This window comes from Hylobates moloch, unplaced genomic scaffold (assembly GCF_009828535.3).
Source record: "Hylobates moloch isolate HMO894 unplaced genomic scaffold, HMol_V3 SCAFFOLD_4, whole genome shotgun sequence".
NCBI classification, from domain to species: domain Eukaryota; kingdom Metazoa; phylum Chordata; class Mammalia; order Primates; family Hylobatidae; genus Hylobates; species Hylobates moloch.
Window position 1 is genome coordinate 40,336,468 of NW_026652279.1, and position 24,471 is coordinate 40,360,938.

Consider the following 24,471-nt stretch of genomic DNA (forward strand, 5'->3'; position numbering starts at 1 on the left):
CCTACCTCAGACCTACTGAATCAGAAACTTTGGGGGTGGGGCCCAGTAATCTGTGTTGTAATGAATCCTTCAAGTGATTTTGATGCAGACAAAAGTGATAGGTGTTGGGAACAAGACCCCCAAAATCTGGCCATAAACTGGCCCCAAAACTAGCCATAAACAAAATCTCTGTAGCACTGTGACATGTTCATGATGGCCATAACGCCCACGCTGGAAGGTTCTGGTTTTACCAGAATGAGGGCAAAGAACACCTGGCCCTCCCAAGGCCGAAAAATGCTTAAAGGTATTCTTAAGCCACAAACAATAGCATGAGAGATCTGTGCCTTAAGGACATGCTCCTGCTGCAGTTAACTAGCCCAACCTATTCCTTTAATTCAGCCCATCCTTTCATCTCCCATAAGGGATACTTTTAGTTAATTTAATATCTATAGAAACAATGCTAATGACTGGCTTGCTGTTAATAAATATGTGGGTAAATCTCTGTTCAGGGCTCTCAGCTCCAAAGGCTATGAGATCCCTGATTTCCCACTTCACACCTCTATATTTCTCTGTGTGTGTCTTTAATTCCTCTAGCGCCGCTGGGTTAGGGTCTCCCCGACTGAGCTGGTCTCAGCAAGTGGCATCCATTGTGGGGGCTTGAATCCAGGTTGAAGGGTCACCGGAGCAATGGTTGGAGAACGTGGAACTAGCTGGAGGACACTCAAGTACTCTTAAAGCAATCCCCATGATGAGTAAGAAGGGGAGCTCAGAAGCATCAGGGTAACAATGGGACAAGTGTGGGGTCTGGTTCATTCCACTTTGGAAATTTTTCACACTGATGAGGAGGAAGGAGAGTATAATGAAGTAACAGAAGAGGTTACAGACCAGGTTTATTTGCCAGCTAAAGCTAAAACGGCAAAGGAGGGAGAGGTTCATCCCTACCCTTCTGCACCACCTCATTATTATTTTGAAGAAAAAGAGTGGCCTAACCCTCCAGATCTTTCTTTTCCAGAGGACACTGGGTAAAAAGTAGTTGCCCCAGTGACTGTTCAAGCAGTGCCTCGAGCGACCGCTCTTAGTTCTGTTCAGGCAGGAATTCAGCAAGAAGAGAGGGTGATTTTGAGGCTTGGCAGTTCCCTGTTAGAATACACCCCCCAGATCAACAGGGAAATATTATAGCTACATTTGAGCCTTTTCCTTTTAAATTTGGGAAAGCACATTTAGTTGATTATATCAAGGCCTGTGATGGTATTGGAGGTAATCTGCATAAAGCTACTTTGTTGGCACAGGCAATGGCAGAACTGAGAGTGGATAAAGGAAATACTCATTTCCTGGAGCTTGTTTTAACTGTGGGAAGCGTGGTTATACTAAAAAAGAATGTAGAAAACATCAGCAAGTCAGGCCACCAGATAAGGGAAAAAAGAAAACTGCTGAGCCTGAAATATGTCTAAAATGTAAAAAAGGAAAACATTGGGCTAAGCAGTGTCACTCTAGGTTTGATAAAGATGGGAATCCGATTTCGGGAAACACCATTAGGGGCCTGTCCTGGGCGCTGTTCTAAACTGGGGCATTTCCAGCTCAGGCCATTCCCTCACCCCTGTACAACGTCTGTCCCCCACCACAGCCGGTAGTGCTGCAGTAGATTTATGCTGCACAAAAGCTGTGAGACTTCTGCCTGGGGAACCCCCACAAAAGGTCCCAACAGAGTCTGTGGATCCTTGCCAGCGGGGACAATAGGATTACTTTTAGAAAGGTCTAGTTTAAGTTTAAAAGGGGTACAAATACATACAGGAGTCATTGATTCAGATTACAATGGGGAAATTCAAATTGTTATATCTACTTCTGTTCCCTGGAAAGCAGAGCCAGGAGAGCACATAGCACAGCTCCTGATTGTGCCGTATGTGGGAATGGGAAAAAGTAAAATTAAACAAACAGGAGGATTTGGAAGCACAAATAAACAAGGCAAAGCAGCTTATTGGTTAAATCAAATTACTGATAAATGTCCTACCTGTGAAATAACTATTCAGGGAAAGAAATTTAAAGGTTTGGTAGATACAGGAGTGGACATTTCAATCATTTCTCTACAGCACTGGCCGTCTGCGTGGCCAATTCAATCTGCTCAATTTAACATAGTTGGAGTTGGTAAAGCCCCTGATGTATATCAAAGTAGTTATATTTTGCATTGTGAAGGGCCCAATGGACAACCTGGGACTATTCAACCAATCATAACTTCTGTACCTATAAATTTATGGGGAAGAGATTTATTACAGCAATGGGGAGCACAAGTTCTAATTCCAGAACAATTATATAGCCCTTAAAGTCAACATATAATGCATGAAATGGGGTATGTCCCTGGTATGGGACTAGAAAAAAATCTGCAAGGTTTGAAAGAACCACTTCAAGTGGAAAGACAATGTTCCCACCAAAGATTAGGATATCATTCTTGATAGTGGCCATTGTTAAGCCTCCAGAACCTATACCTTTAAAATGGTTAACAGATAAGCCAATTTGGATAGAACAATGGCCGCTAAGTAAAGAGAAACTGGAGGCTTTAGAGAAATTAGTTACTGAACAATTAGAAAATGGGCACATAGCTCCAACATTTTTGCCTTGGAATTCTCCAGTTTTCTTAATTAAGAAAAAATCAGGTAAATGGAGAATGTTAACCGACTTAAGAGCCATCTATTCAGTTATACAACCTATGGGAGCATTACAGCCAGGATTGCCTTCTCCTGCTATAATTCCTAAAAATTGGCCTTTAATAGTCATAGATTTAAAAGACTGTTTCTTGACTATCCCCTTAGCTGAGCAATACTGTGAATGGTTTGCATTTACAATTCCTGCAGTAAACAACCTGCAGCCTGCTAAGCATTTTCATTGTTTCACAGATGGGTCTAGTAATGGTAAAGCTTCTTATTCTGGATCGAAAAGTAAAGTTTTCCAGACACCCTATACTTCAGCTCAAAAAGCGGAGCTTGTAGCTGTAATTGAGGTATTGATTGCTTTTGATATGCCTATTAATGTGATTTCTGATTCTTCATAAGTGGTTCATTCCACACAGTTAATTGAAAATGCTCAGTTACAATTTCATACAGATGAACAACCGATGACTTTATTTACCCAATTGCAAACAGCAGTTAGAAGTAGAATGCACCCTTTTTACATCACTCACATTAGGGCTCATATACCTCTTCCAGGACCTTTGACTGAAGGGAATCAAATGGCTGATCGCCTAGTTGCTAATGCAATATCTAATGCTAGAAACTTTTTCACAATTTAACCCATGCTAATGCCTCTGGTCTCAAATGCAGATACAGCATTACCTGGAAAGAAGCTAAAAATATTATCCGGCGATGCCCAACTTACCAAATGGTACATTCTTCATCTTTTACAAGGGAGTTAATCCTCGAGGATTGGAACCTAACTCTCTTTGGCAAATGGATGTCACACATATTCCCTCGTTTAGGAGACTAGCTTATGTACATGTATGTGTGGACACCTTTTTTCACTTTGTCTGGGCTACATGCCAGTCAGGAGAGTCTTCTGCCTGTGTTAAATGTCACCTTTTGCAGTGTTTTGCGGTGATGGGCATTCCAGCCTCTACTAAAACAGATAATGCCCCAGGCTATACTAGCCAAGCTCTAGCTACATTTTTCTCTAGGTGGAATATTAAACACATTACTGGTATTTCATACAATTCTCAAGGACAAGCCATAATGGAAAGAATGAATCTTTCCCTAAAACAGCAGTTGCAAAAGCAGAAAGGGGAAAATAGAGAATATGGAATGCTGCAGATACAACTGAATCTAGCATTATTAACTTTAAATTTTTTGAGCCTGCCCAAAGGCCAGATGTTATCAGCAGCTGAACAGCATCTACAGAAACCAGCTGCAAAGACAGAAGCAGAACAACTGATTTGGTGGGGAAATCTGATAACAAAAATTTGGGAAATAGGTAAAATAATAACTTGGGGTGGAGGTTATGCTTGTGTTTCTCCAGGCCAAAATCAACAGCCGATTTGGATACCATCAAGAAACCTGAAACCTTTTCATGAGCCAGATGCCGAGGAAGAGATTCTGGGAGGATCCCGAGGATCCCCCGGTTGCAGCCATGTCTTGACTGATGCTAAGGAGGACACCAACTGTCACGAGCAACACCCACTGAACACAGCCACCCACCTGGGGACAGATCAAGAAGCTGTCACAGATGGCAGAAGAAAACCTGAGGAAAGTGGGACAACCACTCACGATGAGTAATTTAATGGTAGCTATGATAGCGGTACACCACTGCCGTGAGTATTCCTTCAACAAGGGCTGACACAGAGAACAATTATACTTATTGGGCATATTTATCAACCTTGGCTGGCAATAATGCCTAGATGTAATCACTCTATGATGCAGTTACATATGCTTTCTGATCTCAGTATTTACCATAATAAATCTGGTCCTATAATTGAGGCATACCGCCCTCAAAACCTATTTGTAAACAAAATTGAACCTGACCAGAAAAAATGCAAGAATATTTTATTAATGGCTAAAGCTTTAGCAGAAACAATTTAACATATGTATCATACTCATCTGCAAGACTATGCTTTTGGAAAACTCAGCCTTAATTAAAAGTCATAATTTTTAATTTCCTATTTGTTTGAAAAAATTTTCATTATTTTGAATTTATATTTCCACAGTCCAAGATTATTTCTTCTGTTTCAGACTTTTCTTATGTGAAATAGAAGAGTTTTGTTTTGTTTTCGGTTTGGTTTAGCCTGAAAAAAAGATGTAAAATTGTAAATACCTCAAAACTACATGCCCAAGTAAGGATGTGTATAATTGACAGTCTTTCAATGTTTGCCAGTCACACATCCTAAAGGGTTACTTACTATTTCTGCTCTATTAAGAAAATAACTATGTATCTAGTTCATTGAATTTTCACAAAGAATGATAATAGATTTTTTTTCATCTGTCTGTATAAGAAGGGGCCCTATTCTGGCAAAAGTCTGAATTCATGCCACTAACAAATGACAGAAGGGTAAGTGAAATTTTGTTTTTGATAGTACCTGAAGGGAATTTCATTCTTCTTCAGCGAATTTAAAAAATCTAAAAATCCTTTAAAACCCTCAACAGCCTGTAATCCCAGCACTTTGGGAGGCCGAGGCGGGTGGATCACGAGGTCAGGAGATCAAGACCATCCTGGCTCACATGGTGAAACCCTGTCTCTCCTGAAAAATACAAAAAATTAGCCAGGCGTGGTGGCGGGTGCCTGTAGTCCCAGCTACTCGGGAGGCTGAGGCAGGAGAATGGCCTGAACCCAGGAGGTGGAGCTTGCAGTGAGCTGAGCTCGTGCCACTGCACTCTAGCCTGGGCAACAGAACAAGACTCTGTCTCAAAAAAAAAAAAAACCCTCAACAAACTAGACATAGAAAGAATATGCTTCAAAATAATAAAAGTCATATATGACAAACCCATAGCCAACATCATACTGAACAGGGAAATGTTGAAAGCATTCCCCCTAAAAACTGGAACAAGATAAGGATGTATACTTTCACCACTCCTATGCAACATGGTACTGGAAGTCCTAACCAGAGCAATCAGGCAAGAGAAAAAAAAAAGGCATTCAAATTGGATAAAAGGAAGTCAAATTATTGCTGTTCACTGATTATATGATCTTATAACTAGAAAACCCTAAAGACTCCTTCAAAAGAATCCTAGATTTGATAAATGACTTCAGCAAAGTTTCAGTATATAAAAATCAATGTATAAAAATCAGTACCACTTTTATACACTAATAATGATCAAGCTGAGAACAAAAAGAAGAACTCAATCCCATTTATAATAGCTATTAAAAATACCTAGGAATACATTAATCAAGGAGGTGAAAGATCGCTACATGCAAAATTTAAAAAAACACTAGTGAAAGAAATTGAGATGACACAAACAAATGAAAAAACATCCCATAGTCATAGATTGGAAGAATCAATATCATTAAAATGACCATACTGCCCAAAACAATCTACAGATTCAACAAAATTCCTATCAATTTGCCAACAGCATTCTTCACAGTATTAGAAAAAAAATACTAAAATTCATATGGAACCGAAACAGTCTGAATAGCCAAAGAAATCCTAAGCAAAAAGAATGAAGCTGCACGTATCACATTGCCTGACTTCAAATTATACTACAAGCCTATAATAACCAAAACAGCAGAGTACTGGTATAAAGATAGATAGATTAAATGGAAGAGAATAGAAGACCCAGAAATAAAACTATATACCTACAACTAACTGATCTTTGAGAAAGTCAACAAAAGCATCCACTGAGAAAAGAACATCTTATTTAATAAATGGTTCTGTAAAAATTGTGTAACCGTATGCAGAAGAATAAAACTGGACACACATCTCTCAACATACACAAAAAGTAACTCAAGGTGAATTACAGATTCAAATGTAAGACCTGAAACTATAAAAATGCTAGAAGGAAACCTAGCAAAAACTCTTGTGTGGACATTGGCTTAGGTGAAGAATTCATGACTAAGACCTCAAAAGCAAATGTGGCAAAACTAAAAATAGACAAATAGGACTTAATTAAACTGAAAAGCTTATGCACAGAAAAAGAAATAAACAACAGAGTGAATAAACAACTTGAGGAATGGGAAAAATATTTGCCAACAATGCATCTGACAATGGGCTAATACCCAGAATCTGCAAGGAACTCAAGCAATTCAAAAAGGAAAACACAAATAATGCCATTAAAAAGTGTGCAAAATACATGAACAGGCACTTTTCAAAACAACATATACAAATGGCCAAGAAACAAAAAAAAATGCTCAACATCATTAATCATGAGAGAAATGAAAATTAAAACCATAATAAGATACCATCTTACACCAGTCAGAATGGCTATTAATAAAAAAAAATAGACTTTGGCAAAGATGCAGAGAAAAGGGAACGCTTATACAGTATTGGTGGGAATTAATTTAGTACAACTTCTATGGAAAGCAATATGGAGATGTCTCAAATAACTAAAAATAGAACTACCTTTTGATCAAGTGATCCCACCCCCTGCTATTTACACAAAAGAAAAGAAATAATCGTATCAAAAAGACACAAGCACGTGTATGTTTATTGCAGCACTATTTACAATAGCAAAGTCATGGGATCAACCTAAGTGTCAATCAATGGGCAATTGGATTAAAAATGTGATACATACATATATATATATATATGCCATGAAATACTACTCAGTCATAATAAAATGAAATCGTTGCTTTATACTTGACTACACACTGGGCTTATTAAGTGAATGACAAGGAGTTTGGTTTATCTAGGGCCCAGGATATGTAGTGAAAGGTCAAAGACTATAAGGCTGGAAAAGAATGGTGGAGGTGGGGAATGGAAGATCTAAATGCCAAGGATTCCTTTCAATTGCTATATAAAAACATGTAAAGACTGGGGGGGGGGGGGTGTTCCAAGATGGCTGAATAGGAATAGCTCTGGTCTGCAGCTCCCAGCTTGATCAACTCAGAAGATGGGTGATTTCTGCATTCTAACTGAGGTAATTGGTTCATCTCATTGGGACTGGTTGGACAGTGGGTGCAGCCCATGGAGGGTGAGCTGAAGCAGGGCAGGGCATTGTCACCTTACCTGGGAAGCACAAGGGGTTGGGGGATTTCCCTTTCCTAGCCAAGGGAAGATATGACTGACTACCTGGAAAAACAGGGCACTCCTGCTCAAATACTGCACTTTTCCCAAGGTCATAGCAACTGGCAAACAATGTGATTCTCTCCCATGCCTGGCTTGGTGGGTCCTACGCCCATGGAGCCTTGCTCACTGCTAGCACAGCAGTCTGAGATTGATCTGCAAGTCGGCAGCCTGGCTGGGGAGGGGTGTCTGCCATTGCTGAGGCTTGAGTAGGTAAACAAAGTGGCCGGGAAACTCAGACTGGGTGGAGCCAACCGCAGCTCAACAAGGCCTACTGTCTCTAGACTCCACCTCTGTGGGCAGGGAGTAGCTGAACGAAAGACAGCAGACAACTTCTGCAGACTTAAACATCCCTGTCTGACAGCTCTGAAGAGAGAAGTTCTCCCAGCATGGTGTTTGAGCTCTGAGAAGACAGACTGCCCCTTCAAGTGGGTCCCTGACCCCCATGTAGACTAACTGGGAGACACCTCCCAGTAGGGGCAGACAGGCACCTCATATAGGCGGCTGCCCCTCTGGGACAAAGCTTCCGGAGGAAGGATCAGGCAGCAATATTTGTTGTTCTGCAGCCTCTGCTGGTGATACCAAGGCAAACAGGGTCTGGAGTGGGCCTCCAGCAAACTCCAACAGACCTGCAGCTGAGGGACCTGATTGTTAGAAAGAAAACTAACAAATAGATAGGAATAGCATCAACATGAACAAAAAGGTCATCTATACTAAAACCCCATCTCTAGGTCACCAACATCAAAGACCAAAGGTAGATAAAACCACAAAGATGGGGAGAAACCAGAGCAGAAAAGCTGAAAATTCGAAAATCAGAGCACCTCTTCTCTTCCAAAGGATCACAGCTCCTCACCAGCAACAGAGCAAAGCTGGACAGAGAATGACTTTGATAAGTTGACAGAAGTAGGCTTCAGAAGGTCGGTAATAAGAAACTTCTCCAAGCTAAAGGAGGATACTCAAACCCATTGCAAGGAAGCTAAAAAGCTTGAAAAAAGATTAGACAAATGGCTAACTAGAATAAACAGTGTAGAGAAGACCTTAAATGACCTGATGGAGCTAAAACCATGGCACGAGAACTCCATGACACATGCACAAGCTTCAATAGCCGATTCGATCAAGGGGAAGAAAGGGTATCTATCAGTGATGGAAGATCAAATTAATGAAATAAAGTGAGAAAACAAGGTAGAGAAAGAAAAGTAAAAAGAAATGAACAAAGCCTCCAAGAAATATGGGACTATGTGAAAAGACCAAATCTACGTCTGATTGGTGTACCTGAAAGTGATGGGGAGAATGGAACGAAGCTGGAAAACACTCTTCAGGATATTATCCAGGAGAACTTCCCCAACTTAGCAAGGCAGGCCAACATTCAAATTCAGGAAATACGAGAACATCACAAAGATACTCCTCGAGAAGAGCAACCCCGAGACACATAATTGTCAGATTCACCAAGGTTGAAATAAAGGCAAAAATGTTAAGGGCAGCCAGAGAGAAAGGTTGAGTTACCCACGAATGGAAGCCCAACAAACTAACAGTGGATCTCTTGGCAGAAACTCTACACACCAGAAGAGAGTGGGGGCCAATATTCAACATTCTTAAAGAAAAGAATTTTCAATCCAGAATTTCATATCCAAACTAAGCTTCATAAGTGAAGGAGAAATAAAATCCTTTACAGATAAGCAAATACTGAGAGATTTTGTCACCACTAGGCTTGCCATACAAGAGCTTCTGAAGGAATCACTAAACATGGAAAGAAACAACCAGTACCAGCCACTGCAAAAACATGCCAAATTGTAAAGACCATTGATGCTATGAAGAAACTGAATCAATTAACAGGCAAAATAACCGGCTAACATCATAATGACAGGATCAAATTCACACATAACAATATTAACCTTAAATGTAAATGGGCTAAATGCCCGAATTAAAAGACACAGACTGGCAAATTGGATGAAGAGTTAAGACCCATCAGTGTACTATATTCAGGAGACCCATCTCACATGCAAAGATGCACATGAGGCTCAAAGTAAAGGGGTGGAGGAAGATCTACCAAGCAAATAGAAAGCAAAAAAAGAGCAGAGATTGCAATCCTAGTCTCTGATAAAACAGACTTTACACCAACAAAGGTCAAAAGAGACAAAGAAGGCCATTACATAATGGTAAAGGGATCAACTCAACAAGAAGAGCTAACTTTCCTGAATATATATGAACCCAATACGGGAGCACCCAGATTCATAAAGCAAGTCCTTAGAAACATAGAAAGAGACTTAAACTCCCACACAATAATAATGGGAGAATTTAACACCCCACTGTCAACATTAGACAGATCCAAGAGACAGAAGGTTAACAAGGATATCCAGGACTTGAACTCAGCTCTGCAACAAGCAGACCTAATAGACATCTACAGAACATTCCATCCCAAATCAACAGAATATACATTCTTCTCAGCATCACATCAAACTTGTTCCAAAATTGACCACATAATTGGAAGTAAAGCATTCCTCAGTAAATGTAAAAGAACACAAATCACAACAAACTGTCTCTCAGACCACAGTGCAATCAAACTAGAACTCAGGATTAAGAAACTCACTAAAAACCACACAACTGCATGGAAACTGAACAACTTGCTCCTGAATGACTACTGGGTAAATAACAAAATGAAGGCAGAAATAAAGATGTTCTTTGAAACCAATGAGAACAAAGACACAATGTACCAGAATCTCTGGGACACATTTAAAGCAGTGTGTAGAAGGAAATGTATAGCATTAAATGCCCATAATAGAAAGCAAGAGAGATCTAAAATTGACACCCTCACATCACAATTAAAAGAACTAGAGATGCAAGAGCAAACAAATTCAAAAGCTATCAGAAGGCAAGAAATAACTAAGATCAGAGCAGAACTGAAAGAGACAGAGACACAAAAAACCTTTCAAAAAGTCAATGAATCCAGAAGCTGGTTTTTTGAAAAGATCAACAAAATTGATAGACAACTAGCAAGACTAATAAAGGAGAAAAGAGAGAAGAATCAAATAGATGCAATAAAAATGATAAAAGGGATATCACCACTCATCCCACAGAAATACAACTACCATCAGAGAATACTATAAACACCTCTACACAAATAAACTAGAAAATCTAGAAGAAATAGATAAATTCCTGGACACAAACACCCTCCCAAGACTAAACCAAGTAGAATTTAAATCTCTGAATAGACCAATAACAGGCTCTGAGATTGAGGCAATAATTAAAAGCCTACCAACCAAAAGAAGTCCAGGACCAGATGGATTCATAGCTGTATTCTACCAGAGGCACAAAGAGAAGCTGGTGCCATTCCTTCTCAAAGTATTCCAATCAATAGAAAAAGAGGGAATCCTCCCAAATTCATTTTATGAGGCCCATATCATCCTGATACCAAAGCCTGGCAGACACAACAAAAAAGAGAATTTTAGACCAATATCTGTGATGAACATCCATGTGAAAATCAATAAAATACTGACAAACAAATCCAGCAGCACATTGAAAAGCTTATCCACCACGATCAAGTTGGCTTCCTCCCTGGGATGCAAGGCTGGTTCAACATACACAAATTAATAAACGTAATCCATCACATAAACAGAACCAATGACAAAAACCACATGGTTATCTCAATAGATGCAGAAAAGGCCTTCGACAAAATTCAACAGCCCTTCAGGCTAAAAACTCTCAATAAACTAGGTATTGATGGAACGTATCTCAAAATAATAAGACCTATCTATGACAAACCCACAGCCAATATCATGCTGACTGGGCAAAAACTGGAAGCATTCCCTTTCTGGCACAAGACAAGGATGCCCTCTCTCACCACTCCTATTCAACATGGTGTTGGAAGTTCTGGCCAGGGCAATCAGGCAAGAGAAAGAAATAAGGGGTATTCAATTAGGAAAAAAGGAAGTCAAATTGTCTCTATTTTCAAATGACATGATTGTATATTTAGAAAACCCCGTCGTCTCAGCCCAAAATCTCCTTAAGCTGATAAGCAACTTCAGCAAAGTCTCAGGACACAAAATCAACATGCAAAAATCACAGACATCCCTATACAGCAATAACAGACAAACAGAGAGCCAAATCATGAGTGAACTCCCATTCACAATTGCTACAAAGGGAATACCTAGGAATCCAACTTACAAGGGATGTGAAGGACCTCTTCAAGGAGCACTACAAATCACTGCTCAAGGAAATAAAAAAGGACACAAACAAATGGAAGAATATTCCATGCTCATGGATAGGAAGAATCAATATCATGAAAATGGCCATACTGCCCAAGGTAATTTATAGATTCAATGCCATCCCTATCAAGCTACCAATGACTTTCTTCATAGAATTGGAAAAAACTACTTTAAAGTTCATATGGAACCAAAAAAGAGCCCGCATTGCCAAGACAATCCTAAGCAAAAAGAACAAAGCTGGAGGCATCAAGCTTCCTGACTTCAAACTATACTGCAAGGCTACAGTAACCAAAACAGCATGGTACTGGTAACAAAACAGAGATATAGACTGATGGAACAGAATAGAGGCCTCAGAAATAACACCACACATCTACAACCATCTGATCTTTGACAAACCTGACAAAAACAAGAAATGGGGAAACGATTCCCTATTTAATAAATGGTGCTGGGAAAACTGGCTAGCAATATGTGGAAAGCTGAAACTGGATCCTTTCTTACACCTTATACAAAAATTAATTCAAGATGGATTAAAGACTTACATGTTAGACCTAAAACCATAAAAACCCTAGAAGAAAACCTAGGTAATACCATTCAGGACATAGGCATGGGCAAGGCCTTCATGACTAAAACACCAAAAGCAATGGCAACAAAAGCCAAAATAGACAAATGGGATCTAATTAAACTAAAGACCTTCTGTCCAGCAAAAGAAACTGCCATCAGAATGAACAGGCAACCTACAGAATGGGAGAAAATTTTTGCAATCTACTCATCTGACAAAGGGCTAATATCCAGAATCTACAAAGAACTCAAACAAATTTACACTAAAAAAAATAAGGAACCCCATCAAAAAGTGGGCAAAGGATTTGAACAGACAATTCTCAAAAGAAGACATCTATGCAGCCAAGAGACACATGAAAAAATGCTCATCATCACTGGTCATGAGAGAAATGCAAATCAAAACCACAATGAGATACCATCTCACACCAGTTAGAATGGCAGTCATTAAAAAGTCAGGAAACAACAGATGCTAGAGAGGATGTGGAAAAATAGGAATGCTTTTACACTGTTCGTGGGACTGTAAATTAGTTCAACCATTATGGAAGACAGTGTGGCAATTCCTCAAGGTTCTGCAACTAGAATTACCATTTGACCCAGCAATCCCATTACTGGGTATATACACAAAGGATTATAAATCATGCTACTATAAAGATGCATGTACACGTATGTTTATTGCAGCACTATTCGCAATAACAAAGACTTGGAACCAACCCAAATGTCCATCGGTGACAGACTGGATTAAGAAAATTTGGCACATATACACCATGGAATACTATGCAGCCATAAAAAAGGATGAGTTCATGTCCTTTGCAGGGACATAGATGAAGCTGGAAACCATCATTCTCAGCAAACTATCACAAGGACAGAAAACCAAACACTGCATGTTCTCACTCATAGGTGGGAATTGAACAATGAGATCACTTGGACACAGGGCGGGGAACATCACACACTGGGGCCTGTTGGGGGGTGGGGACCTGGGGGAGGGATAGCATTAGGAGAAATACCTAATGTAAATGATGAGTTGATGGGTGCAGCAAACCAACATGGCACGTGTATACCTATGTATCAAACCTGCACAGGGTACACGTGTACCCTAGAACTTAAAGTATAATAAAATAAATAAATAAATAATAAAATTATTGCCTTTGCAGCAATGTGAATGCAGCTGGAGGCTGTTATCCTAAATAAAATGACTCAGAAAGTCAAAAACTACATGTTCTCACTTATAAGTTGGAGCTAAACAATGGGTACACATGAACATATGAAATAGAATAAGAGATACTGGTAACTCCAAAAGGTGCTAAATATTGAAACCTATAAATGGGGAGTATATATGTTGACTATTGTGTATGAGGCCTTTATTATTCTTGTTCAGTCAAATATAATGATTATGTTTGATTTTACTATGCTATTATTGTATTAGTTCTTATTGCAGTTTAGAAGAGATAAAATGCGTGAATTTCATAAGTATATTTGAAATATACCCATCTTATATCAAAAGATCTTAACTAAATAATACTTTAATAAAGTTTTTCATCAAGTTTTAGGCTTAGGATTAAAAATAATATCATTCTAATTTCAATTAAATAATTTCCAGACAAAGCCTATTAACCAGTTTTATATTATAAGAAAGCACATTAACCCATTTTCATATTTATATAAATTAATTTACTAGTTCTTCAATGGAGAAGTGGACTTTAATGGAATTGAATGCTGGAAAATAAGTTTGGCTTAGGGAGTAAGGCTGGGACAACTCCAGAGTAGACAGGGTAGGTCCGAAAGTGAAAATTCAATGATGAAAATAATACTGGTATATGACCAGTGTGACGGCAGTGAATATAAGGGATCAGAAGAAAAAAATTGAAGTTATGGAGGCTATTTAGGTAGTATGATGGCTATTACATTTCTGTTAATATTCTACTACTAACAGAAATGAAAGAGTGTTAAAAATAACTAGTTTGGAAGTTGATATGGTTTGGATGTTTGTCCCCTCCAAATCTCATGTTGAAATGTAATCTCCAATGTTGGAGGTAGGGCCTAATGGGACGTATTAGATCATGAGGATGGATCCCTCATGAATGGCTTAGCGCCATCTCCTTGGTGATTAGTGAGTTCTCTCTCTCTGCTAGTTCACATAAGATCTAGTTATTTAAAATTATTTGGTACCTCCCTCCTCTCTCTCTTGCTTTTCCTCTTGCCGTGTAATGTGCCTGTTCCCTCTTTGCCTTCCACCATGATTGGAAGCTTCCTGAGGCCTCATCAGAAGCTAAACAAATGTCAGCACCATGATTCCTGTACAGCCTGAAGAGCTGTGAGCGAATTAATCCTCTTTTCTTTATAAGTTGCCCAATCTCAGGTATTCCTTTATAGCAATGAAAAAGCATCTACCACTGGGGTAAGGAGAATGAATTTATTCTGGAGAATCTTGACTTTAATCATGAATTTAAATCTTGAGTTTGATTATGAGATATATCTTATATATATATACATATATATTATATATATGTTACAAAGCATGCTAGGTACTTTGTATGGCAGAACTGATTATTATAGAATAATTTATAGTTGGCAGCATAAAGAGTTAAGTAGAAATAAATAAAACTTAAGAGGAGTTTTAACAAATTTCTCACCAAGTTGCTAGTGGACAGCAAAATTCCTAGGGGAGGAAATGAGGGTGGGGAGGGGGACAGAGAAGGGACAAAGTTTGCTAGTGGCAGAATTTTCATTTTTTCCTTTATATTTTGATTTTTACATTTATAAATTTTAAAATTTAATAACTAGATCTTTTAAAAAAACCCAGTGTTTTGCATCACAACTTTTGTACTGAAAAAATTACTAGGTAGTCTTTTCCTTCTTCACATGATTTATAAGGCACTGTGTCATCATTCTCTGCCTACTTTTCCATCCTCATTTAGTATCATTCTATCTATAGGCTCCAGCTATGCCATGTCCTCTCTTACTTCTAGATTTTTACTCACGCTGTACAGACTTACTCTTTCAAAAATTTTTTTTTCTAGAGACAAGGTCTCCCAGTGTTGCCCAGGCTGGTCTTGAACTCCTGGACTCAAGCATTCCTCCCACTTTGGTCTTAGAAAATGCTGAGATTACAATTGTGAGCCACTGCGCCCAGCCTCTGAATTACTCTTAAACATCAGTACCATACACTTCCTCCCAAACTTGTCCAACTTCCGCTTCAGATGTCATCTTTGTTAGGGAGCTCTTCCCCAAATCCCCCTGCCATGCTGCCACGGTATTCTTTATTTCTCTTAGTGTAATTTCCATTATTATACTTTCTTTATTGTAATTTTGTGTTTAATTTTGTTTTTCCCTACAAGTCTCTGAAAACAGGGACCATTGTATCCCCAGTGCTTACTTCGGTGGTATGGGCTTGGTAAATGTTTGTTGAATGAGTGGACAAATTTCAAAGTAGACTGTTTTCAAGTCTAAGGAAACTATTTGACTCATGAATTTTCCTAGGCCAACTGACAAAAGTTTATTTAACAATGTTTTTACAGGAAAAAAAAGATGCATTCAACGTCAGAGAGCATGTCACTCACTTCAGCACTGACAATGGAAAAATGCTAAATGCCCCTAAATCCAAACCGTCTTTAATGGTTCCCATAAGCTATGGCAGCAACCATAATAACATAAACAGTACCCATAATAGTTCCCATAAGCTTGGGCAGAGACTCACGGGTATAGGAAAGAAAATAGATACGGCAAGGAGAGTGAAGACTGGGACAGATAGTCAATAAGTAGGCTCTGAAAGAGGAAGCACAAAATTTTCTACTTTAAATTTAAACAAGATTTCTGTCACCTTTATCTTTTCCCTCCTTTCTTTTTACTGCCATAAATTATGGCTCCCAAGTAGACTTTCTTTCTTGTAATGGTTAATTACAGAACAAACATGGGAACCCAGACTCATGGCTTTCTCCTTTATATACATCTTTTTTCAACAAATTAATAGAGTGTATTTTTAACAGCAGTTTCAGATTTAAAGAAAATTGAACAGATAGTATAAAGAGTTCCCACATACCCCTTCTGTCATTTCCTTTATTATTAACATCTTGTATAAGTGTGGCATGTTTGATTTAATTAATTAACTAACTTTTTATTATTTTTTATTGACATGGAGTCTCACTCTGTCACCCAGGCTGGAGTGCAGTGGTGAGATTATGGCTTACTGCATGCTCATCCTTCTGGGCTCGGGCACACACCACCATGCCTGGCTAATTTTTAAAAATTATTTGTAGAGATGGGGTCTCATTACGCTGCCCAGACTGGTCTTGAACTCCTGGGCTCAAGCAACCCTCCTATCTTGGCCTCCCAAAGTGCTGGGATTATAGGTGTGAGCCACTGCACCCAGCAATTTTTAAAAAAAATATGTATTTTAAAAAAATTTTTGGTAGTGAAGGGGTCTCACTGTGTTGCCCAGGCTGGCCTGGGACTCCTGGCCTCAAGTAGTCTTCCTCCCTCAGCCTTCCAAAGTGCAGGAATTATAGGCATGAGCCACTGTGCCCAGCCAATGAACTGATGTTGACATATATTATTAACTAAAGTCTTGAAAGAATAGTGACATAGAGACTTGGAGAAGATAGCTTCTCATTAAATCTTATTAAATAGATAAAGAAAAAGTTTTCAAATATTTACAAGATAGTGTCAAAAGTTAAATCTATACTTATTTTGTACTTTGTCATCATTTTTTGGTCTAAGTATATGTGCTAAGAATGACAAAGAATTTCCCTATAATATTGAGAGATCCGCTTTATTAGTGCAGGGATTGCTTATTTCTATGCTTGTGATACAGAAAACCACATTTGTTAGAATATTTCTAATTACAAAATTGTCTTTCACTTACAGCTTTAAACTTGTGTGACAGTGGAAGCCGATTGTACCTTTAAACTTGTGAGGAATGCCTGGTACATATTAGATGTCCAATATATATAATCTTTTACTGAGTTAAAGAATGAATTGAATTAATAATTAATAATTCATTATGATCTCACTGATTTGACTCCAACTAAGTCACCAGTCAAAAGAATTGTGTATATTTCTTTATAATTAGGAATACAGTAAAATATATTTTTCATTGTGAACTATAAGTTAAAATAAAGTAATCGCCACGATTAACTTTTAAAACACAAATCTGAATTTGCCACATTAGTAGAGAACTGACTATTCTACCTACAATCTTGTCATATGAACTTAGCACATTAAAGAAAACACAACTGTAACCTTCTATATAATATATATCCTTTAAAAATAAAACCCTTATCCTACAGAGTAACAAAATTTTTTAACTTAAAAACTATCTGAAAATTTCTTATATAGGAAACAGGGAAACAATAAAATTAGTGATAAGAATAAATTAGGAATAACAGGAGGAATCACACTTATCTCTTCTTCAAAAAGAAAAAAGATAATTCAAGGAGGAAGAGAATACAACATATGCTTGGCGACAATACTTACAACATTGGTCAAATTCTCTAGGCACTAGCATGAAAAGGAAAGAAATTATGTGGCATGCTTTTGAAACAAGATGGGAAGGTTATAAAAGTCTTTAGAAATCCACCTTAGGTCAGATAGCTTCTAGCTTAATCTGAGTTCTTCAAGGATGATGTAAAAACACTCATGCTCTGATCTGACATGGAACTTTGGGTAAATGCTTCAATTTGTTAAAAATAAATTTAAGTTTTGCATTAAGGTTTTCCTCAGTGCTTTTCAGGAACTTACTTCCCATGTCATTGTTCAGGTTGGCACTTCCACAGTTTACTACCGAAGAAATGGTTGTACTCTTTTACCCCAAAGGAAAGTTACAGTATGACAAATGTTGGGATGGTATATGATGTATAAAATTCTTAATAGTTCCCATTGTGCAGAATACTTACAACCTTTGCTCCAAATCAATACAAATTTATGTTTATAATACCTTATATCTAAATTTGAAAAAGTAACAGCGAAGGAATGAATGAATACAAACTCTTACCACTTGGCAATACCATGACTGGCTCTGTAAACCTTTGTTCATCTGCTAATGGTAGGTTTAAGGAGATGATTAACACCATTCCCAGACTGGTTCCAACGAACAGACAAGGAGAGATGGTAGGGTCATTTTTCCGTGCAAAGGATTCCATGAAGTATAGTGCTGTAATTGCTTCTTTAGAATCTTTGTCAATACTGGAGATACTAGAGCTTCTAGAACGATTATAGGAATTTTCTCGGTTTTCTATGGAAGTAAAAAAACCCACAGAAATTGTTAGTATATTTCCACAATAACATCAGATTTAATATATAAAAACCAAAATTATGGGCAGGAAGTAAAATTTCATTGTTTGTTAATTGAACTGGGAGGGAGCTTATCTAGTTCACCAGCTTATTTTGAAGATGGAGAAACTGAAGTCTAGAAGTATAATTCATAAGCTTAGGCAGACCTAGGACTAGAATTGGAGGCTCCTGAGTTCCAGCTCACCATTTTTCTTTCTCTACGTTAACTCACAAGTTAGTTGAAATTCTTTTTTTTTTTTTTTTGAGACGGAGTCTCGCTCTGTCGCCCAGACTGGAGTGCAGTGGCGCAATCTCGGCTCACTGCAAGCTCCGCCTCCCGGGTTCACGCCATTCTCCTGCCTCAGCCTCTCCGAGTAGCTGGGACTACAGGCGCCCGCCACCACGTCTGGCTAATTTTTTGTATTTTTAGTAGAGACGGGGTTTCACCGTGGTCTCGATTTCCTGACCTCGTGATCCGCCCGCCTCGGCCTCCCAAAGTGCTGGGATTACAAGTGTGAGCCACAGCGCCTGGCCTAGTTGAAATTCTTTTACGTAGAAAAAAGATTTAGTCTAAAAAGTAACGTTTACAAGAATTTCTGACATCACTTAAATTGTGCTTCCTTCCTACCTCTAAATTGTTGGAAGTATCCCTAACAGTTTCTTGTCAATTCCAACAACAATATTGTGGCGATTGGCATGAAAGGGCTTATCAAGATCACAAATCTTCTGTGGCAAATATATTCTATATCTGGGGTAATTACAATTGTAAAAATTAACATTTCTACCAAGGCCAAAATACAAATTTTATCTCCCTGAACTGGTTTCAGGCTGTTACTTTTAATTCAAATGGAGTCCTAACTTTGCCTAGGGCTAAACAAAGAGTATAGACTATATGCCATCCTGTTGATAGTGGTAATCTTTCTGAGAGTGCTTCAGCTCACTTAAAAAAAAAAACAGGATGGTTTCAGGTTCTCCTCTCATCAACACTTGTACATGTGCACACTCCAATAAGCATAAACTCATACAGCTCAGTGAAATGTTATCAAGGTTGTCCTGCTCTTACAATCTCTCCAGAGTACAAGTTCTTCATTATTTTCTTTCTACGGCCTTCACTCTCTTTTCCCTCTTGATAGGTACACATGTAACTCATAATCGTTTTTACAGAAAGAGGCTAAATATAGGTTCCTCAGACTATTTTTTTCTAGGAAACAAAATATAGTATTCCTAATTTCTCCTTTTTATCTCTTAGCAAATTTATAAAACTAATTGTTTGTCATAAAATTTAGAGATGAGAGGGAGCTTGGAGGTTATATGTTTTACAGATTTGGAGACAAACTTAGAGTTTAGTAATTTTCCCAGAATCCAGGACAAATTAGAGGTAGAAGTATCTAAAATTCAAAATTCTCACCTCTCATTACAGTGATTGAGAGTGCTACTTCTGGCTGGGTGTGGTGGCTCATGCCTGTCTGTAACCCCAGTGCTTGAGGCCAGGAGTTCAAGACTACCCTGGGCAACTTAGTGAGACACTGTCTCTACAAAAACTGAAAAATAAGCTGGATGTGGTGGTGTGCACCTGTACCTCCAGCTGCTTGGGAGGCTGAGGCAGGAGCATCACTTAAGTCCAGGAGTTAGAGGCTGCAGTGCGCTATGATTATGCCACTGTAATCCAACCTCAGCAACAGAATGAGATCCTATCTCTTAAAAAAATAAAAATTAAAACGGGGCTACTTCTTTTATAATCATTACATATTGCTTCTTTTTATAACATGCTAGATATTATATGGCTCCAAATCTTTTCCATTCATGGTTCATCACCATACAAAGTTGATACTCATAGACACCTGTTAGAGAAATAACATCATTATCTGCATATCTAAGGGATCAGATTTAGTATAGCATAATATTTAAAAAACCAAAAACTTAAATATAATTTTTTTAAATTTGAAGACCAATATAGATCACTGTCAAAGGTTTTCAGGATTAGTAAACAGAGACTTACTACACAGCATAGAATTACTATAGCAAATCTTCCTAAAATTATTTTTTCTCCTATCTCTCTCTCTAAAGTTCCTTATCAATAAGAGAGTTGCAGCAAAGTTACAAAATTCCCTTTTTTTGCCTCTGTAAAAATTTCTGGTCTCTAGCTCTTGTAATTTACTCCCCTCCCCCACCACCCCACACTCATTCCATAAATAAGCAAATAGACCTTCCTTTTAAAAATATATGAAGATGAAGATTGCAAACTTTAGAATTTAATATCTTGCCTTTGTTCTTGGTCACATTGATTTGACAATTGAGGAAATTAAGGTTGCAATACATTAAATATCTACAGATAGAGACACCAAAAAGCTTACCATTGGGATTGAAATAAACTCTTAATTATTATGGGAAGGGTAGGGAACAGATTAATGCATAGGTCTCCCTTTGTACAGAGGAGGGGGTAGTTACCTATAAGCAGAGACATTCTGGTTTTAGAGGTGAGGAAGGAGGTGGAGTGAGGAATGGAGTTGGAGTTATGGCCACAGCCCCATCAGGTGCTCAGGTATTCAGTGACTAGTAGTTTTTTAATATCTTTCACATGTGATCTCCATCCAATATCTCTGTTCCCATTATCATGGTAAACCAAATTTTAACTGTACCAAAAAAATTTAATATGTTTAACATACCTTCTGTTGTAACTGGTAAAGAAATCTCCATGCAGGCTGCTGACTGGGCCTTTCGAAATGGTGGTCTTCCAGGACCCCAGCGATTTACTTTTGAAACATCGGCACTAGAAAGACGTTTTCCAGAACTGCAACTCTGAGAAGTTGGACTTGTGCAGTGTCCATTTACATGGTCTGTGCCGAGAGGAGGAAGGCAGCATATATATAATAATTAACTCTTAATACAAAGGAATACAAGTGTGTAGATTAACAAATGAAGATGGCAACAATTCCTTTATTTTCTAAGCCACATGAATATAGTTAAATCCTTGTTCTTTTAAGACTTGGTCATAATTTTAGTAGTTAGCCAAAAATTTCAAAAGACATTTATTAAGATTCGTTTTTTTTATATTTTGTCTGTGTAACATAGCTTAAAATTGATTCTATATCTATACCATGTATTCTGTCATTATAGTATTGAACTTTTTATTGCATAACTTCAATATAAAATGAAAGTAGTTTAAGTGCTTGGAGTTTAAAAAGATAGAATAGAAGCATTTTTTTAAAAATTGTACTTTAAGTTCTGGGATGCACGTGCAGAATGTGCAGGTTTGTTACATAAGTATACATGCACCATGGTGGTTTGCTGTACCTATCAACCTGTCTTCTAGGTTTTAACCCCCACATGCATTAGGTATTTGTCCTAATACTCTCCCTCCCCTTTCCCCCCACCCCCCGACAGGCCTCAGTGTGTGATGTTCTCCTCCCTGTGTCCATGTGTTTTCATTGTTTAACTCCCACTTATGAATGAGAACATGTGGTGTTTGTTTTTCTGTTCCTGTGTTAGTTTGTTGAGAATGATGGTTTCCAGCTTCATTCATTTCCCTGCAAAGGACATGAACTCATTCTTTTTTATGTCTGCATAGTATTCCATGCTGTATATGTGCCACATTTCTTTATCCAGTCTATCATTGATGGGTATTTGGGTTGGTTCCAAGTCTTTGCTATTGTAAATAGTGCTTCAGTAAACATGTGTGCATGTGTCTTTATAGTAGAAAGATTTATAATCCTTTGGGTATATACCCCATAATGGGATTGCTGGGTCAAATGGTATTTCTGGTTCTAGATCCTTGAGGAATCGCCACACTGTTTCCACAATGGTTGAACTAATTTACCCTCCCACCAACAGTGTAAAAGTTTTCTATTTCTCCACATTCTCTCCAGCATCTGTTGTTTCCTGACTTTTTAATTATTGCCATTCTAACTGGCCTGAGATGGTATCTCATTGTGGTTTTGATTTGCATTTCTCTAATGACCAGTGATGATGAGCTTTTTTTCATGTTTGTTGGCCACTTCTTTTGAGAAGTGTCTGTTCGCAGCCTTTGCCCACTTTTTGATAGGGCTGTTTTATTCTTGTAAATTTTTCTAAGTTCCTTGTAGATTCTAGATATTAGCCCTTTGTCAGGTGGATAGATTGCAAAAATTTTCTCCTACTCTGTATGTTGCCTGTTCACTCTGATGATAGTTTGTTTTGCTGTGCAGAAGCTCTTTAGTTTAATTAGATCCCATTTGTCAATGTTGGCTTTTGTTTCAATTGCTTTTGGTGTTGTAGTCACGAAACCTTTGCCCATGCCTATGTCCTGAATGGAAGTTCTGGCCAGGGCAATCAGGAAAGAGAAAGAAATAAAGGGTATTCAAATAGGAAGAGAGAAAGTCAAATTGTCTCTGTTTGCAGATGATATAATTGTATATTTAGAAAACCCTATGGTCTCAGCCCAAAATCTCCTTCAGCTGATAAACAACTTCAGCAAAGTCTCAGGATACAAAATCAATGTGAAAAAATCACATGCATTCCTATACACCAATAATAGACAAACAGAGGGCCAAATCATGAGTGCACTCCCATTCACAATTGCTTCAAAGTGAGTAAAATACCGAGGAATCCAACTTACATGGGATGTGAAGCACCTCTTCAAGGGGAACTACAAACTACTGCTCAAATAAATAAAAGAGGACACAAACAAATGGGAAAACATTCCATGCTCATGGATAGGAAGAATCAACATCGTGAAAATGGCCATGCTGCCCAAAGCAATTTATAGATTCAATGCTATTCCCATCAAGCTACTTTCTTCACAGAATTAGACAAAAAGCTACTTTAAGTTTCATATGGAACCAAAAAAGAGCCCATATAGTCAAGACAATCCTAAGCAAAAAAAAACAAAGCTGGAGGCATCAAGCTACCTGACTTCAAACTATACCACAAGGCTATAGTAACCAAAACAGCATGATACTGGTACCAAAACAGATATATAGACCAGTGGAACACAACAGAGGCCTCAGAAATAATACCACACATCTACAACCATCTGATCTTTGACAAACCTGACAAAAACAAGCAATGGGGAAAGAATTCCCTATTTAATCAATGGTGCTGGGAAAACTGGCTAGCCATATGCAGAAAACTGAAACGGGACCCCTTCCTTACACCTTATACAAAAATTAACTCCAGATGGATTAAAGACTCAAACCTAAAACCTAAAACAATAAAAACCCTAGAAGAACAGAAGCATCTTACTGTGCAGTTAAGAAGGGTACAAAAGAATATTGGTTCTGGGGCCAGGCCAGACTGCCTGGAATCAAATCTCAGTTCTGCCACTTACTAGTTGCATAGATTACTGAAATCTTCATGCATTAGTTGCCTCTTCTGTAAATTTGGAATATTATTACTTACCTAATGGAGTTTTTGTGACAATACATGTCAAATGCTAGAATATGTGCTGGCATACAGTAAACTCAGAACAAAAGTTAATTACTATTGTCAGTCTTGTTCCAGAGTATAAAACTACTCACGTCCAAGATAAGAGTACTGTTTATTTAGACCTTGTGAGTTTGGCTCTGTTTTGATAGAACTTAAAAACTTGGCAATGCATTAAAGTATATCTTATTTTTCTTAATGCTAACAAATTATATTTGAAACATCATCTCATAGTTCAGCAATATGTAGAATACATTTTAAAATGTGTTTCTTTGGTCATAGAAATGAAGATAGAGTGCCATGGAGAAAAATCATGTTTATTGGCCATATTGAACATGAAGAACTAGAACTTGGTATCCACTACAATATAGCCTT

At 38.0% G+C, this 24,471-nt stretch overlaps 1 protein-coding gene across 5 annotated transcripts in view; it reads right to left on the minus strand.

The window, feature by feature from the left end:
- STXBP5L (syntaxin binding protein 5L) overlaps positions 1 to 24,471 on the minus strand; it is a 562,981-nt gene that overhangs the window by 37,574 nt on the left and 500,936 nt on the right. For all 5 annotated transcript variants that reach the window (XM_032150070.2, XM_032150069.2, XM_058437438.1 and 2 more), the window contains 2 exons: positions 21,363 to 21,533; positions 18,419 to 18,658 (listed from right to left, as the gene is read on the minus strand). In XM_032150070.2, the coding sequence (XP_032005961.1) occupies positions 18,419 to 18,658; positions 21,363 to 21,533 (411 nt within the window). The remainder of the gene's footprint in view (positions 1 to 18,418; positions 18,659 to 21,362; positions 21,534 to 24,471) is intronic.